Genomic DNA, 14,469 nt, shown 5'->3' on the forward strand with positions numbered 1-14,469 from the left:
CAATTTTACCTCTTCCCTTTGAATTTGGATACTTTTTATTTCTTTTTCTTGTCTGATTGCTGTGGCTAGGACTTCCAATATTATATTGAATAGAAGTGGTGAGAGTGGGCCATCTTTGTCTTGCTTCAGAATTTAGTGGGAAGGTTTCAGCTTTTCACCACTGATTATTATGTTGGTTGTGGGTTGTCATAAATGGCTTTTATCATCTTGAGACATGTTCCCTCTATACCCATTTTGGTGAGAGTTTTTTGTCACAAATGGATGTTTAATTTCTATCAAATGCTTTTCTGTGTCTATTGAGACTTTGTCCTTTCTTTTCTTAACATAGTGCATCACATTGATAGATTTGTATGTGTAGAACCATTGTTGTGACCTTGGAATAAGTCCTACTTGTAATATGCTGTTGGATCCAGTTTGCTGATATTTTTGAGGAATTTTTCATCTATATTCATCAAAGATATTGGCCTGTAATTCTATTTTTTTGTAGTGACTTTGTCTGGTTTTGGTATCAGGGTGATGGTGGCTTCATAGAATGACTTTGGGAGTGTTCCCTCCTCTTCAGTCTTCTGGAAGAGTTTGAGAAGGATGGGTATAAGTTCTTTGTATGTTTGGTAGAATTCCCCAGAGAAGCCATCCAGTCCTGGACTTTTGTTTGCAGGGAGTTTTGTTTTGTTTGTTTGTTTTTAATTGCAGGTTCTATTTCACTTCTAGTATCAGTCTGTTCAAATTATCTGGTTTTTATTGGCTCAATTTTGGCAGGTTGTATATTTTTAGAAACTTGCCTATTTCTTCTAGATTGTCCAATGTGCTGGTATATAACAGTCAAAGTATTTTCTTACAATTTTTTTTGGTATTTCTGCGGTATCAGTTGATGTTTTTCCTCTTTCATTTCTTTCTTTCTTTTTTTTTTTGGCGGTACGCAGGCCTCTCACTGTTGTGGCCTCTCCCGTTGCGGAGCACAGGCTCCAGACGCACAGGCTCGGTGGCCATGGCTCATGGGCCTAGTCGCTCCACGGCATGTGGGATCTTCCCAGACCGGGGCACGAACCCACGTTCCCTGCGTCAGCAGGCGGACTCTCAACAACTGCGCCACCAGGGAAGCCCTCTCCTCTTTCATTTCTTATTTTGTTTATTTGGGTTCTCTCTCTTTTCTTCTTGGTGAGCCTGACTAGAGGTTTGTTGATTTTTTTTTATCCTTTCAAAAAACCAGTTCTTGGTTTTACTGATTTTTTTCTATTGATTATCTCTATTTATTTCCTCTCTGATCTTTAATATTTCATTCCTTTTGCTAACTTTGGGTTTTGTTTTTTCTTCTTTTTCTAGTTCTTTTAGGTGGTAGGTTAAGTTGTTAATTTAAGATTTTTCTTGTTTCTTGAGGAAGGCCTATATCACTGTGAACTTCTCTCTTGTAACTGCCTTTGCTGCATCCCATAGGTTTTGTAAGGCTGTGTTTTCATTGCCATTTGTCTCGAGGTATTTTCTGATTTCCTCTTTGATTTCATCACTGACCCATTGGTTTTTCAGTAGTATGTTGTTTCGTCTCCATGTGATAATTTCCCCATTCTTTCTGTGGTTGATTTCTAGTTTTATGCCGTTGTGGTCAGAAAAGAGGCTTGAAATAATTTCTCTCCTCTTAAATTTCTTGAGGCTTGTTTTGTTCCTAGTATGTGATGTATACTAGAGAATGTGTATTCTGGCATTTTTTTGGATGTAGTGTCCTGTAGATGTCAATTAAGTTAAACTGTTCCATTGTGTCATTTAGGGTCTCTGTTGCTTTGCTGATTTTCTGTCTGGAAGATCTGTCCATTGATGTCAGTGGGGTGTTAAAGTCTCCTACTATATTGTATTTTTGTCAGTTTCTCCCTTCATATATGTTAGCATTTGTTTTATGTATTTAGGTTCTCCTATATTGGGTGCATATATGTTAATGAGTGGAATATCCTTTTGTATTGATTCTCTTATCGTTATATAGTGTCCTTCGTTGTCTTTCTTTATGGCCTTTGTTTTGAAGTGTATTTTGTCTGACGTGAGTATAGCTACCGCTGCTTTCTTGTCATTTCCATTTGCATGAAATATCTTTTCCGTCCCCTCACTTGTAATCTGTGTGACTTGTGCCCTAAAGTGAGTCCTTGTAGGCAGCATATTGTAGGTTCTTGTTTTTATCCAATCTGCTACTCTGTGTCTTTTTAACAGAGCATTTAGTCTATAGACATTTAAAGTAATTTTTGATAAGTATGTATTTATTGCCATTTCAAACCTTGTTTTCCAGTTGATTTTGTATTTCTCTTTTGTTCCTTTCTTCTTTTTGTTTTTTCTTTTGCGATTTGATGATTTTCTTTTGTATTATGCTTGAGCTCCTTTTTTTGTGTGAATCTCTTGTATGTTTTTTATTTGTAATTACCCTGATTTTCAAGTACGTTAACCCTTAACCATCTAATTGCTTTAGACCGATAGTCATATAAGCTCAAACACATTCTAAAAGGTCTACATTTTCTTACTCGCCTTCCCACATTTTGTAATTTTGACATCCTATTTTTATCTTCATGTTTATTCTTTTGCTGTTAATTGTAGTTACAATCACTTGTACAAAAATTTTTGATTGTTTTTAATCTATGTATTGGCCAACTCAAGTGATTTTCAGTCCTTTTATATATTTGCCTTTCCTGTTATGTTTTTTTCTTTCTATAGATTGTTGTTTCTTTTCTCTTTTGAGAAAACCTTGCAATATTTCTTTTAGGATAGATTGAACATTGCTATATTCTTGTAGCTTTTTCTTGTCTGAGAAATTCTTTATCTCTCTTTCTGTTCTAAATGATAATGATGCTGGGTAGAGTATCCAAGTTTGCAGATTTTTCCCTTTCAGGACTTCGAATATATATTGCCACTCCCTCTGGCCTGCAAAGTTTCTGCAGAGAAATCAGCTGATAGCCTTATGGGAGTTCCCTTTGTTTTTCTTTTGCTGCCTTTAGAATCCTCTCTTTGTCTTTCCCTTTTGCCATTTCAATTATGATATTCCTTGGTGTGAGTCTTTTTGCATTCATCTTGTTTGGGACCCTCTGTGCTTCCTGTTCCTGGATAGCTATTTCCTTCTTTAGGTTTGGGAAGTTTTTAGCCATAATTTCTTCAAATACATTTTCAATCCCCTTTCTTCTTTTTTCTCCTTCTGGGATCCCTATTTAGCATAGGTTGGTACACTTTATATTTTCCCATAGGTCTCGTATGTTGCTTTTTTTTTAATTTGTCTTTTTGTCTGCCATTCTGATTGGGTGATTTCCATTATTCTATCTTCCAGATCACTTATTTGTTCTTCTGCATTATTTAGTCCGCTATTTTTTTGCTCAGTTTTTGTCTCAGCAATTGAGCTGTCTAATTTTGACTGGCTCCTCTGTATAGTTTCTAGTTGCTCGTTACAGTGATCTGCGTTTCTATCGAAATTTTTCTTAATTCCTTTAGCATTTGTATTACCTCCTTTTTGAACTTGGGAGCTGTTAGACAGGAGTCAAGTATATAATAATAGGTATTTATGGAACATGCCTAGAATTGTACCTTACTCAGTAGCTAAGAAAATAATTCCCTCTAATCTTGATTATTCACATTAATAAAAATATAAGAATATCAATGATTAACATACAAGAAATCTATAAACTCTCCTGCAGAAAGGGAAAGCTAGCAGAAGACACACCTTGTCCAGGTGGAAGAAATCAATCTGAACGTGAGCCCTGGGGGAGGTCAAGGAGCCCTCACCAAGGTCAGGCAGGGTGACCCCGGGCAGCCAGAGCGGTGAATGAGGGAGAAGGGAAATGTAGGCAATTTGTGAATGTTCTTTTTAGCTATTGGATTCTAAAGTGATGTTTTTCTTTTTCTCCTTTGTTTTTAGAGGCAGAGTGGAATTCTATAAATGCAGTGCCTGTTCTGTGTCAAACCCAGGCAGGACTCTGGAGGGAAGGATGGCGGCCAGTAACCCGGTCCCTGATTTCCAGGAGGTGATGGTCGAGGGGTCAGGAGGTAAGTAAACCCGAACCCCTGGCGGGGAGGAGGACAGCATGACCACCTGACCTGGGCGCCTGCAGGAGAGGATGGGGCAGCAGCTGGAGAGATGTGGTGCAATGGTGTCAGGTGTCAGGGATGCGTGTCTAGGGTGGCCTGGCTGTGCAGGTCTGGGCCCTGGAGTACACGGAGGACCAGGCGGGCCGGGCAGCCCACTGTCAGTTCGCAGACCGCAGGGCCTGCCTTTAATGCGGTGGATGAAGCAGGAGGTGGTGAGCCGGCCTGAGGTGCGGAGCAGAGAGGGGCTGGGGGACTCGGTGAGCCTGTGGGCAGGTGGGTTGAATTCGGTGCCCAGATGGGTATTTGTGAGGGGAATTGAGATTAACGCTCAGGGATTAAAGCAAGAAAGTGGAGTTTTAGATTTGGACTCTTTCTGGCTTCAATTTGGGGAGTACGCAGGGGAAGGGCTGGGGGGCAGCAGCTCTGGGGGTGAGGGGCATTTCCACATCCATCTGGGTACCACATGGTGAGGGCCCAGATCAGGACAGTGTGAGCCAGGGACACGGGACAGGAAAAGTGACTCTGAGACCCGGTAACTGATGTCTGACGGGGCATTTCAGAGCAGAGAGGCCCCTATCCGCTCGTCTAAGGGTCCCTAAGTTCCCCGATGCCCAGGGACCTCAGCACAGGGGATCTGACCACTCTGAGACCTTGGGCGTGTGGTGAGTGCTTTACCCTGGAGGATCCGTTGTTTGATGAGTTGTAAGCACCTCATTTCTGAATTATTTTAATCTGTTTTAGGGTAATTTTGTAGAGAGTGATAAAGTAATGCTGTTCCCTAAGTTAACCTGATCTATGAAAAGCACAGATGTATGCAAAGTTTTGGGTTAACTATTTACTGCAAGATGACCTCTCTTATGGCGGTGTGCATATTAAAACAATATTGGATTACTAATGCTGCAACTTGTATAGCTTTTACGTTCTCTTTCGAAAGAGAACTAGCCCTGGGGTCATAGGAACATAAGAAAAGTAACAATTCTACCTGGAAAAAAGCAAAACTGGTTTCCCACTACGGCTTAATTCAGCCAATTTCATGAGTAGTGGTGGCTTTTTGGACTCGTCGTCCATTCTAAAGCAGAGGTATACCTTTGTTTTGCGTACTGTAGTTGTTGAGGCTGAGGTTTGGGGATTAAGTTTTTAAGGACTAACGTTACAGAGAAAGATTTATGATGGTGTTTCTTCGCTCATGCTCAGTTGACAAAGGAATTGCTATTCCAGGTCCTTTTGGCCTGGAGAGTTTTTGTTCTGAATCTGTAGTTGAAATGCATAACAAAAGAAAGCTTTAATGGCACTTGCTTTGAAATTGGGTGTGATGACTTTAAAGCCCTGTGGGTAGTTTTATTGCCTGAAACTAGTTTTAAGCGCAACTGCAGCCGTGGGAAGAGAAGCTGGTGGGGGAATTTGCTTGGGTTGAGAGGTGGGTGAGGACCTCTGGAGAAATGCAGGAAAAGATCTCATGTGGGGGCCTTGGATTATCAGCCCCTTGTGCACCTTCCCTAGAGCTTGACGCAGGGGTGTTTTTAGCCTGCCTGGACCAAGCGGGGGTGTCGGGCTATCAGAACTTTTACTTTAGGAAGCTGAACAATTTCTGAGAAAGGGCTGGTGGGATCACAGGCACGTTCGATGTGTCTCTTTCCGACATTCTGTGCAACACATTTGGGGCAGAAGAACTGGTTCTGATGTTTGGTGAAGTCGGAAGCCTTTGTAATCAGAGGCTGAAAAGGGTAACGGTACCCGTTCTGAGGCTTCTCAGGAATTTCCTTGGAAAGGGGTGGGGAGGGAGTGACTCACCCGGCCAAAGGTGCTCAGGTAGGCCTCCGCGATCACCAGCCTCTGTGCGTTGCAGCGCTGGGTCAGGATGTCGATCAGCAAGTCCTTGTCACAGCCTGGAAAAGGGGCGTATGTGGAGAGCCATGAGACTGCTACCCTGTAGGTAGGAAGAACTCAGTGTCCAGGGATCAAAGCCAGCATGCAAGCTTGTCCCCGTGATGCTTCCAGCAGGCAGGGAACAATTCCAACTCAAATGGAAGTCACAGGGCAGCCCCTGACATGGCGAGGTACCTCCTGTCTCTCCTCTTGATGCTACAACTACAGATTTTTCTTCAAAAGGATTCAATAAAAATACAGAGGAGTGAAGAATGTGGTCTTTCTTCCACCACCCCTCCTACCCCGCCAACAAAAGGCTTTCCTGGACGCCAAGCTGACTCCTGTTTGAATTGGCCACGTGTCTTTCTTACTGTACGGTTTGATATGACTTACAACAAATGTACATTAAGAGAAAAGTAACTGCTGTGGTGCTGATGTCAGCAGGTGAGAGGATCCCGGTCATTGTCTCCTTTGGAGAAAGAATCCCACAAAGAGACATTGTAAAGCAGGCACAGAGTTTATTGGAAGCACAGTATGTGCAAAGAGAAAAAAGAAGCGGTTTATTTAGAGCAGAAGCAAAGCACAGATACACACCCAGAGAAGAGTGCAGGAGTCCTGAATGAGGAGAGTGGATTTAAATCACTTATATGGGACAGTTTCTTCCAGGTCTCTGTCTCCTCTGGCCAATTATCTCCCTTCTTCTCCCACATCTGACCTGTCTCAGGGCCCTCCCGGTATGTGTGCACATCTTTTTTGCCGAGATGGATTCCAGCGCTGAGGCTGACGGGAGGTCTGACAACACATATTATGGGGTAGTGCCCCCTCCCTTTTTGACCCCCTGAGGAGCCTCTCTGTGCATGTGCGCTTGGAGAGGTTTCCCTGACCTCAGGAGATGTGATAGTCATGGTCATCTCACCTCTTCAGCAGAGCTCAGCTCCTGCCATTAACTTTGTCCTTGGAGTGTCAGGGGAAAACAGAGCTCCAGTTGAGTCCACTTGACAAACCCTAGCTGCTCAGCCCCAGGGGTGCATCTGGCTCATAGCTCAGTCCAGACCCCAACAGAAGGGAGAGTCCTGGGGAAGGGGCTGTGAGGGGGGGACCATGCCCCTGCCCAGGGGTGGGAGGCCCCTCCCCTTAACAGAGGCTCTGCTCCTGGGCTCTGAGGCCCCACTTCCTCCTGCACCAACCCATGAACCTGAAAAAACGCCTGAATGCACAGCTGCTTCAGGGAAATTTAGCTGCAACGTTAGTGGTGGTAGAGTAACCAAGGAGGTGTTAGCATCCCCTCAGCTTGACCAAAATTCAGACAAACTTCTCCTGATTAGAAGCCTTTGACCTCTTTCCTTCCTCCTTTCTTTCTTTCTTCCTTTCTTTTTCTTTCTTTCCTTCCTCCTTCCTTCTTTCTTTTCTTTCTTCTTTCCTTCCTTCCTTCCTTCTTTCTTCTTTTCTGAGAGCATTTACTTCAGAAAACTTGCAGTTGTAAATTCTTTCTTTTCCCCTCAAGACATAAATCTTGTCCCAACCACGTGCCAGTTTCAATGCCCAGAAATGCCTTTCTCAAGGACTTGGGATGCATCCCTTTGAAATACAATCGCCAGGAAAGATAGAGCCACTGTCTCCCAGCCTCTGTGGCAGGCAGGACCCTGAGTACCAATGAGCAGCCTCAGAAGTCCTCATTGTGTTGACCAAGGCCCCCGCCCCTATGACCTCTAGAACATCCCAGGGCTCAGACCTCGCCTGCCTTTTGTTTTCAGAGGAGCTGAGTTCAGTCTCTCTCCTCTTTCATAAAAGGCTTCCCTGCCTGTTGAATTCTGTGTGGTATACTTTCCCTTTGACAAATGATGGAGGTGAGGAGAAGAATGAGTTGAAGTGCTAGGATGTTAAGCAGATCATGTTTTTGGAAGTTAAAGCCATCCTGGATGTGTTCAGATCATGGGAGAGTGATGAGCTGCGTGTGAAAACGTCCAGTGAGTGAGGGCGCGGGACTGGATATACACAGATGACCGTGCCTGGAAGAACCCAAAGGGGAGCGAGGTATTTATGCAGGTGAGAGAAATGGTCCGGTAGCTGCAGAATGGAGGGAGGGAGGCAGAGGATCAGCTCCAGAGCCTGGGATTTCGGGTTTGGGAGCAAAGGCAGCCTGTAGAGAAAGGCACAGAGCATCAGGTGCCCGGGTCCCCAGGTTCAGCGCTGGAGCAAAGGGACATGAGGTGGTTCGGAAGGGATCTGCTGACTGCGTGATGGGTGGTCCAGATGAACATATTTTTAATAATAAATAGAAGGTTTTTCAATTGGATCCATTGTTGATTTTGCTATCGTCACACTTCTGTAATTTTTGTAGCCTTCTGGTTTTCGTTGTTGTTCTGTTGGGATTATCCACAACCTACCTCTCTGAATTACTCGCCATTTTTCAAAGTTCATAGCAACTCTGGCTCATTTATCCTTCTAGAGATATTTCAGAGTAATATCATATGGATCTCAAAAATATTATTAAAATTTCAGTTAAAAAACTGTAAACTTAGGAATCAATTTAGAGAAATTATATTTCTGTCACTAACGTGATGAATCTGTTGGATTAATTATGTGTTTTTCTTTTTCTAAAAGACTTAGTAAGATTTGTAGAGTTTTTTACAAATAACAAGAAAGTTGACTTCATTGAAATTATTCGTATTTGCATTTCTATTGATATTTCAAGCTGTATTATTTTTGCTTTGTTTTCTTCACACATAATTGCTTAATGAAGTAAATGATGTCACATTTTATGTTGACTTTGTATCCAGAAAAATTATTGAACTCTCATAATTTTTAATAATGCTTTTGCTTGATTACCTTGGATTTTGAGATATATTAATAATGTCCTCTGCAATTTCAGAGGATTTTGATTTGTTTTTTAGAATCATCGTATCTATTTCTCTTTCTTGTCCTATTATATTAGGGGCAGGAATTTCTAGATAATTCCTATCTGACGGTTTAACAGAAAAATCTGACATGATGAACCATAGCAGTCTTATAGGTTTTTATGATGTACAGTTGATTCTTGTTATTAGTGAAAGCTTTCTACAAAGTCACCGTGAGCGTGAATTAGTAAATGCTGAACGACTGCTTCTAGGGGAAATATAGGAAAACTCAGCTGCTAGGAATAGAGGGAAACTCCCTCCACTTCTGTAAAGAAGGTCTACACACACCCTACAGCTCACATCATATTGGTGGTCAGTAAGGCCTGGGGCAGGTGAGGACATCTAGTCTAAATAGCACCCAGTGTTTCACAAAGATTCATTTTGTCCTGTATGCAGCTTTACCATGAGTTAGGCATATAGGTTAAAAATAGTTCCCCTTGCCCAGGATCTCATAGGCATGATCTGGAAATTATATATGTTAACTGAGACAAAATAAACACAGTTGTTCTAAGAGTGTGTGGGCAGGGAAGTAGCTTGTCGCAGTTAAGACTTGGCAAGTGGACTGCACTGTTAGACGTTGTTACCTGAGAGGTACTGCTTCTCCTTGGTGAACTGTTATACAACTTAAGACAATTTTTGTTAAAACTACTCATTTCCATTTGCGTCAGAGAATATCTTTGCTTTCTGATTTTTCTATGTAAAACACAGTAGCCAAGTCAAAAACAACAAGTGAGACTACATTAAACTCAAAAGCTTCTGCAGAGCAAGAGAAACAGTCAACAAAGTGAAAGGCAACCTACAGAATGGGAGAAAATATTTGCAAATCATATACCTGATAAGGAGTTGATAGCTGCAATGTATCAGGAGCTCATACAACTCAATGGTAAAAAATAATAATAATAACCTGATTGAAAAACATGGGCAAAGGACCTGAATAGACATTTTCCCCAAGAAGGTGTACAAATGGCCAAGAAGTACACGAAAAGCTGCTCAACATCACTAATCATCTGGGAAATGCAAATCAAAACCACAGTGAGGTGCCACCTCACACCTGTCAGAACGGCCATCATCTGAAAGACAAGAGATAAAAAGTGTTGGCAAGGATGTGGAGAAAGGGGAACCCTCCTGCACTGTTGGTGGGCATGTAGATTGGTGCAGCCACTATGGAAAACATTACGGAGGTTCCTCAAAAAATTAAAACTAGAGCTACCATATGATCCAGTAGTTCCACTCCTGGGTATTTATCCACGGGAAATGAAATTGCTATCTTGCAGAGTTATCTCCACCCCCATGCTCATTACAGCATTATTCACAATCGCTGAGACATGGAAACCACTTAGGTGTCCCATCAGCCAAAGGAATGAATAAAGAAAATATGATACACACACCATGGAATATTACTCAGCCGCAAAAAGAAGGAAATCCCGCCATTTGTGGCCACATGGATGAATCTTGAAGGCGTTCCGCTAAGTGAAATAAGACAGAGAAATGCAGATACTGTATGATCTCACATACATGGAATCCACAATAGCTGAATTCATAGAAACAGCCAGGGGCTGGGGGATGGAGGAAAGGGGGAGATGACAGTCAAAGCGTACAGACTTAGTTATAAGAGGAATAAGTTCTGGGGATCTAACATCCGTCATGGTGACTACAGTTAACAATACTGTATTGCATACTCGAAAGTGGCTAAGAGAGTAGAGGGTACATGTTCTCACCATAACAATAATGACAAAAATGGTAATTCTGTGAGAAGAAGGATGTGTAAACTAACCTTATTGTGTTGACCATTTAGCAAAATATACGTCTTTGAAATCATCACATGCTACACTTTAAACTTACACAATGTTATAGGTCATCTGTGTCTCAGCAAAGCTGGAAAAAACCCACAGTAGCCGAGGAAAACATTTGCTATTGTCGTTTTCGATTGCCCTCTGCCAGGGGCATCAGGATGGATAGACTTTCACAGCATCTTGAGCTGTGTCCTTGCTTTGTCGCACTAGAGCAGAGGTGTGCCGTCAAACCCCAAACCTCCTGAAATTCTTCAGCTGAAACACTGACGAGCAAAAACCTACAAGGGTCAAAATGAATCCAAATTCTGACCCTAAAATTGCGATGACAGGAAAATTGAAACTGGCACAAAGAAAAATTTTCAGTGAATAGATTGCTCTGATTTATAGTTTTAAAGCAAAAATTATTCTCCTGAAGAAACAGTTAATCCATAACTGTTCGTTGCCCTGTCTCCAGATTTTTCTAGCGATGATTAATATTTTTAAAGGCATAAGCATTGCAGACTCTTAATGTTGCCTTTAGAGCACATTCAAAGTCCTTTATTGTTTTCCTCCAGGGTCCTGCTAGTGGACACACACACACACACACACACACACACACACACACACACACAGTATAGCTCGTGTAAAGATGACCTTGTCTTCAAAGCTGAGAGCTTGCTTTCTCATGAAAGGCTTTTTATGTTTCATGCAAACGTTTCCTTTCTGTTGTCAGAGTTCATCTCCGTGCTCACCAGAAGTCTCCTTAGGACAGGTTGGATGTTTAACAGCTCCATGTCATATCTTAAAGATTAAATCTTTTTTAAAAGAACTCAACAGTTTCCCACTTCTCTCTACATTTCTTTCCTAAACTCTAGTTCATTCACTGGACATGCACTTACAAGCACCTGACCCAGCCTCCCGCCCTGGGAGCTCAGAGGCCAGTCAGCAGGTGACCGGTGGGGGGGGGGGGGGGGGGACAGGCCTGGTGGAGGTGGGGTCAGAGGCAGGACCTTGCAGAAGCAGGTGCTGGGCTTGGGACGACTGATGAGTTTGGAGGGCAAAGAAGGGTTCAAAGAGGAAGGCTCGATTGAAGGGATTCCTGACGTAAGAGAATTTGAATTCCAAGTAGGTGGGAGAAGAATATAGCCTTCCAGGCAGGGGGATTACTGGGCCAATTTGCAGGGATGTGGAAAAGCAGATCCCCTGGGGGAGCAGCAGGAAGTCTGATTTGGCTGGATGTGGAAGTCTCAAAGGAAACAGGCTAGAAAACAAACAAGGGTGAAAAAAGGATGTTTATCCCAGATTACTTCTTTGGTTTGGAATTTCATTTAGTTGTTAGGCATTTAAGCTTCTAAGGCAAAAACATGTCAAGGTCAGATCTGCAATTGCGAGAGGCAATTCTGTTGATCTTTTCTATTATTTTTCTTGTTCTACTTTTTTGACCAGCTTTTTGTTTGCATCTGTGTTTGCTTTCTGTTAGACATCAGCTGTTTACACCCATGTTACAGTCTTAAGACAAGGTAAAGCACAGGAAAAAAATGACCAAGAAAGGTGCTAGAAATCGCCAGGCTTACCAAATCCCTGGAGTGCTTCCCCCAGCATTTGGGCGTCCATCATGGGGTTGAAACTGGGAGCTGGGAAGATGGTTCCTTGCACCTGGTGGGGAGAGTCAGAGAGAAAGGGATTGCGGTAATGCACACCAAAGGTTTCAACAGTTTTTTAGATAAATAAAAACAAAAGTACATTCTATGTGTTTGAATTACTCAAAGACATACACACGGGTCCATTAAACAAATGTGTTAATTGTATGTCAATTGCAGAGACTTAATTGTGTTCTTTATAGTCTATTGGCTTCTCCTGCACTGGCATTGTTCATCTAGGAAACGAGAAACTAGAACTAATAGTAGAAGAGTGTAAGAATCAAATAAATACATGTCTTCTTAGTAAACAGTAAGCATTTTCTTAGGAATTGGAGACTATTTTATAGAAACTGAAAAGAGATGAATTGTGGGGATTCATCCCATTTAAATGAGTTATAAGTGGCAGTTAACCACCACAGCTTTTTTATTTTTAACAATTCAGGGGCCCTGAAATCATATTAGAGGAAATTGAAACATTTGAATTTGGATTAGGGATTCATGATGAAGACGGGGCAGAGATTTTTGGCAAAGCCTCTGCAGCTACAGAGGAAGACGTGAACTCCTGATAATTCTGTTTAAGTTCTCCCTCGTGCTAATAATAAAATGGCAGAAGACATAGGTGAGGCTTTGAGTCACTTATTTGAGACAGAGCCAGCAGGACTGGACCCTGTAGGATGACACTCAGACCACCAAAGTGTATTAAGAAGGGGAGCTCTCCCCTGTTTGTCGTGAGTTTGCCCAGAAACATTTGGAAAAATGTCTTCCTGTAGAAAACAGGTCTCCAGGCCTTCAGCGGGCAGGTTCACCGAGCTCTTTTGCAGAAGGTGAAGTTTTCCAGGGCCCATCGTCTAACAGCAGAAAATTAATTAATTGATGAGCAAAAGACCGGACCAAACTTCTAGTCCAAGAAATATGCATATACCGATGCCAAAATATTTATGAAAGGATTTTTGGGGGATTAAGAAAACTGTTCACTTGAGTTAAAACTAAGAATTCAATTCCATTTGTATTCCACTTGACTGATGTTAATAAACAGGAAGCTGCCTGTTTGAAGTAGACTGGAAACCATAGAGTAGTTGTAATATGGACATATTTTCGTACGTAGAAGTACAACCAAGTTAGTGAAACATTCTTCTTAAATCCTAGACGGACAGACATATGTAATTAAAATATGAACACAGTTTGCATCTTCTGATGCCCCTGCCTGAGTTTACGAACCAATGTCCAATTTGCTTCTAATATTTCAAGCTTCTTGGCAATGATCCAGAAACTAAGTTCTCTTGAGTCAACCCGTGATTCTAGAAGCTATTTATTAGGAGACATCATGAATTTTATCTCCCTTATTCACTAGCCAGTCCCATTGGCTGAGATTCTATTAGGAAAACAGACTATGATTCTTCTTATATTTACTAAATTAGGTTCAGAGATCAGATTCTAAAATAAATTTCCTGATTGAGTTCTCCTCACCTCAGTCATTTTGTTTTGAATCTTATAACCCTAGGGAAATTTAAGATTTAAACTTTTGAAAGAAGAGCCATGCCTTTAAATGTAAAATTTCTTTTCTGCTCTTTGTCACTGCCTTTTACTAGATCCTTTTTGTCTGTGTAGCTTTTTCTGTTTTTTTTTTTTTTTCATTGGAAATATTAAAGGTTTTTTGAGGCATGGGAAAGAGATACTTTAGTTCCCTGTTTCAGGAGTTAGAAGGCTTGTTTGGACAAGTCTGGAGGGGCAGTACCATTCAATGCCTGGTGACCTTAGTCTTGCTGTGTGCTCTCAACCAAAGGACTGTTGTAAAGTATAAAAGAGAAAATGTATTTGAAAACAATGGGACATATTGTTCAATAAGTGTAAGTTACCTAGGCAATTTCAGCACTGAGTGTGGAAATGTCCATCACAAAACAGAACATTTCATTCCTGGCCGGGCTAGGGTCCCCCAGTTTTCTACTGGAGTATGTGCTACAAAATGAAACTATTTATCTTTTGCACAAAATAAACAAATAAAAGGTAGAAAAAAGAAAAAAAAGCTCTGAAAGTTATACTTAAAGTGAGAACTGTCTATAGTGATTTATCAGACACAATTTGTATGTGAAATAAGAGTCCAGTTTTTTTCTTCACAGTTTTTTAAATCCTTATACAGAGTACTAGTACAATGTATTTTTACAGTGTAGTGCAAACATTATTATTCATTTATTTCTTTACTACAGTTCCAATATCCTTTGTCACTTAAAATTATGTCCTTATCAATTG

At 41.5% G+C, this 14,469-nt stretch overlaps 1 protein-coding gene across 1 annotated transcript in view; it reads right to left on the reverse strand.

The window, feature by feature from the left end:
• Positions 1-14,469, reverse strand: part of ANXA10 (annexin A10) — a 66,470-nt gene that overhangs the window by 26,401 nt on the left and 25,600 nt on the right. The window contains exons 2-3 of the mRNA XM_032633924.1: positions 12,157-12,238; positions 5,839-5,933 (exon numbers count right to left, since the gene is read on the reverse strand). Of these exons, the coding sequence (XP_032489815.1) occupies positions 5,839-5,933; positions 12,157-12,238 (177 nt within the window). The remainder of the gene's footprint in view (positions 1-5,838; positions 5,934-12,156; positions 12,239-14,469) is intronic.

This window comes from Phocoena sinus, chromosome 6 (assembly GCF_008692025.1).
Source record: "Phocoena sinus isolate mPhoSin1 chromosome 6, mPhoSin1.pri, whole genome shotgun sequence".
In the NCBI taxonomy this organism is placed as follows: domain Eukaryota; kingdom Metazoa; phylum Chordata; class Mammalia; order Artiodactyla; family Phocoenidae; genus Phocoena; species Phocoena sinus.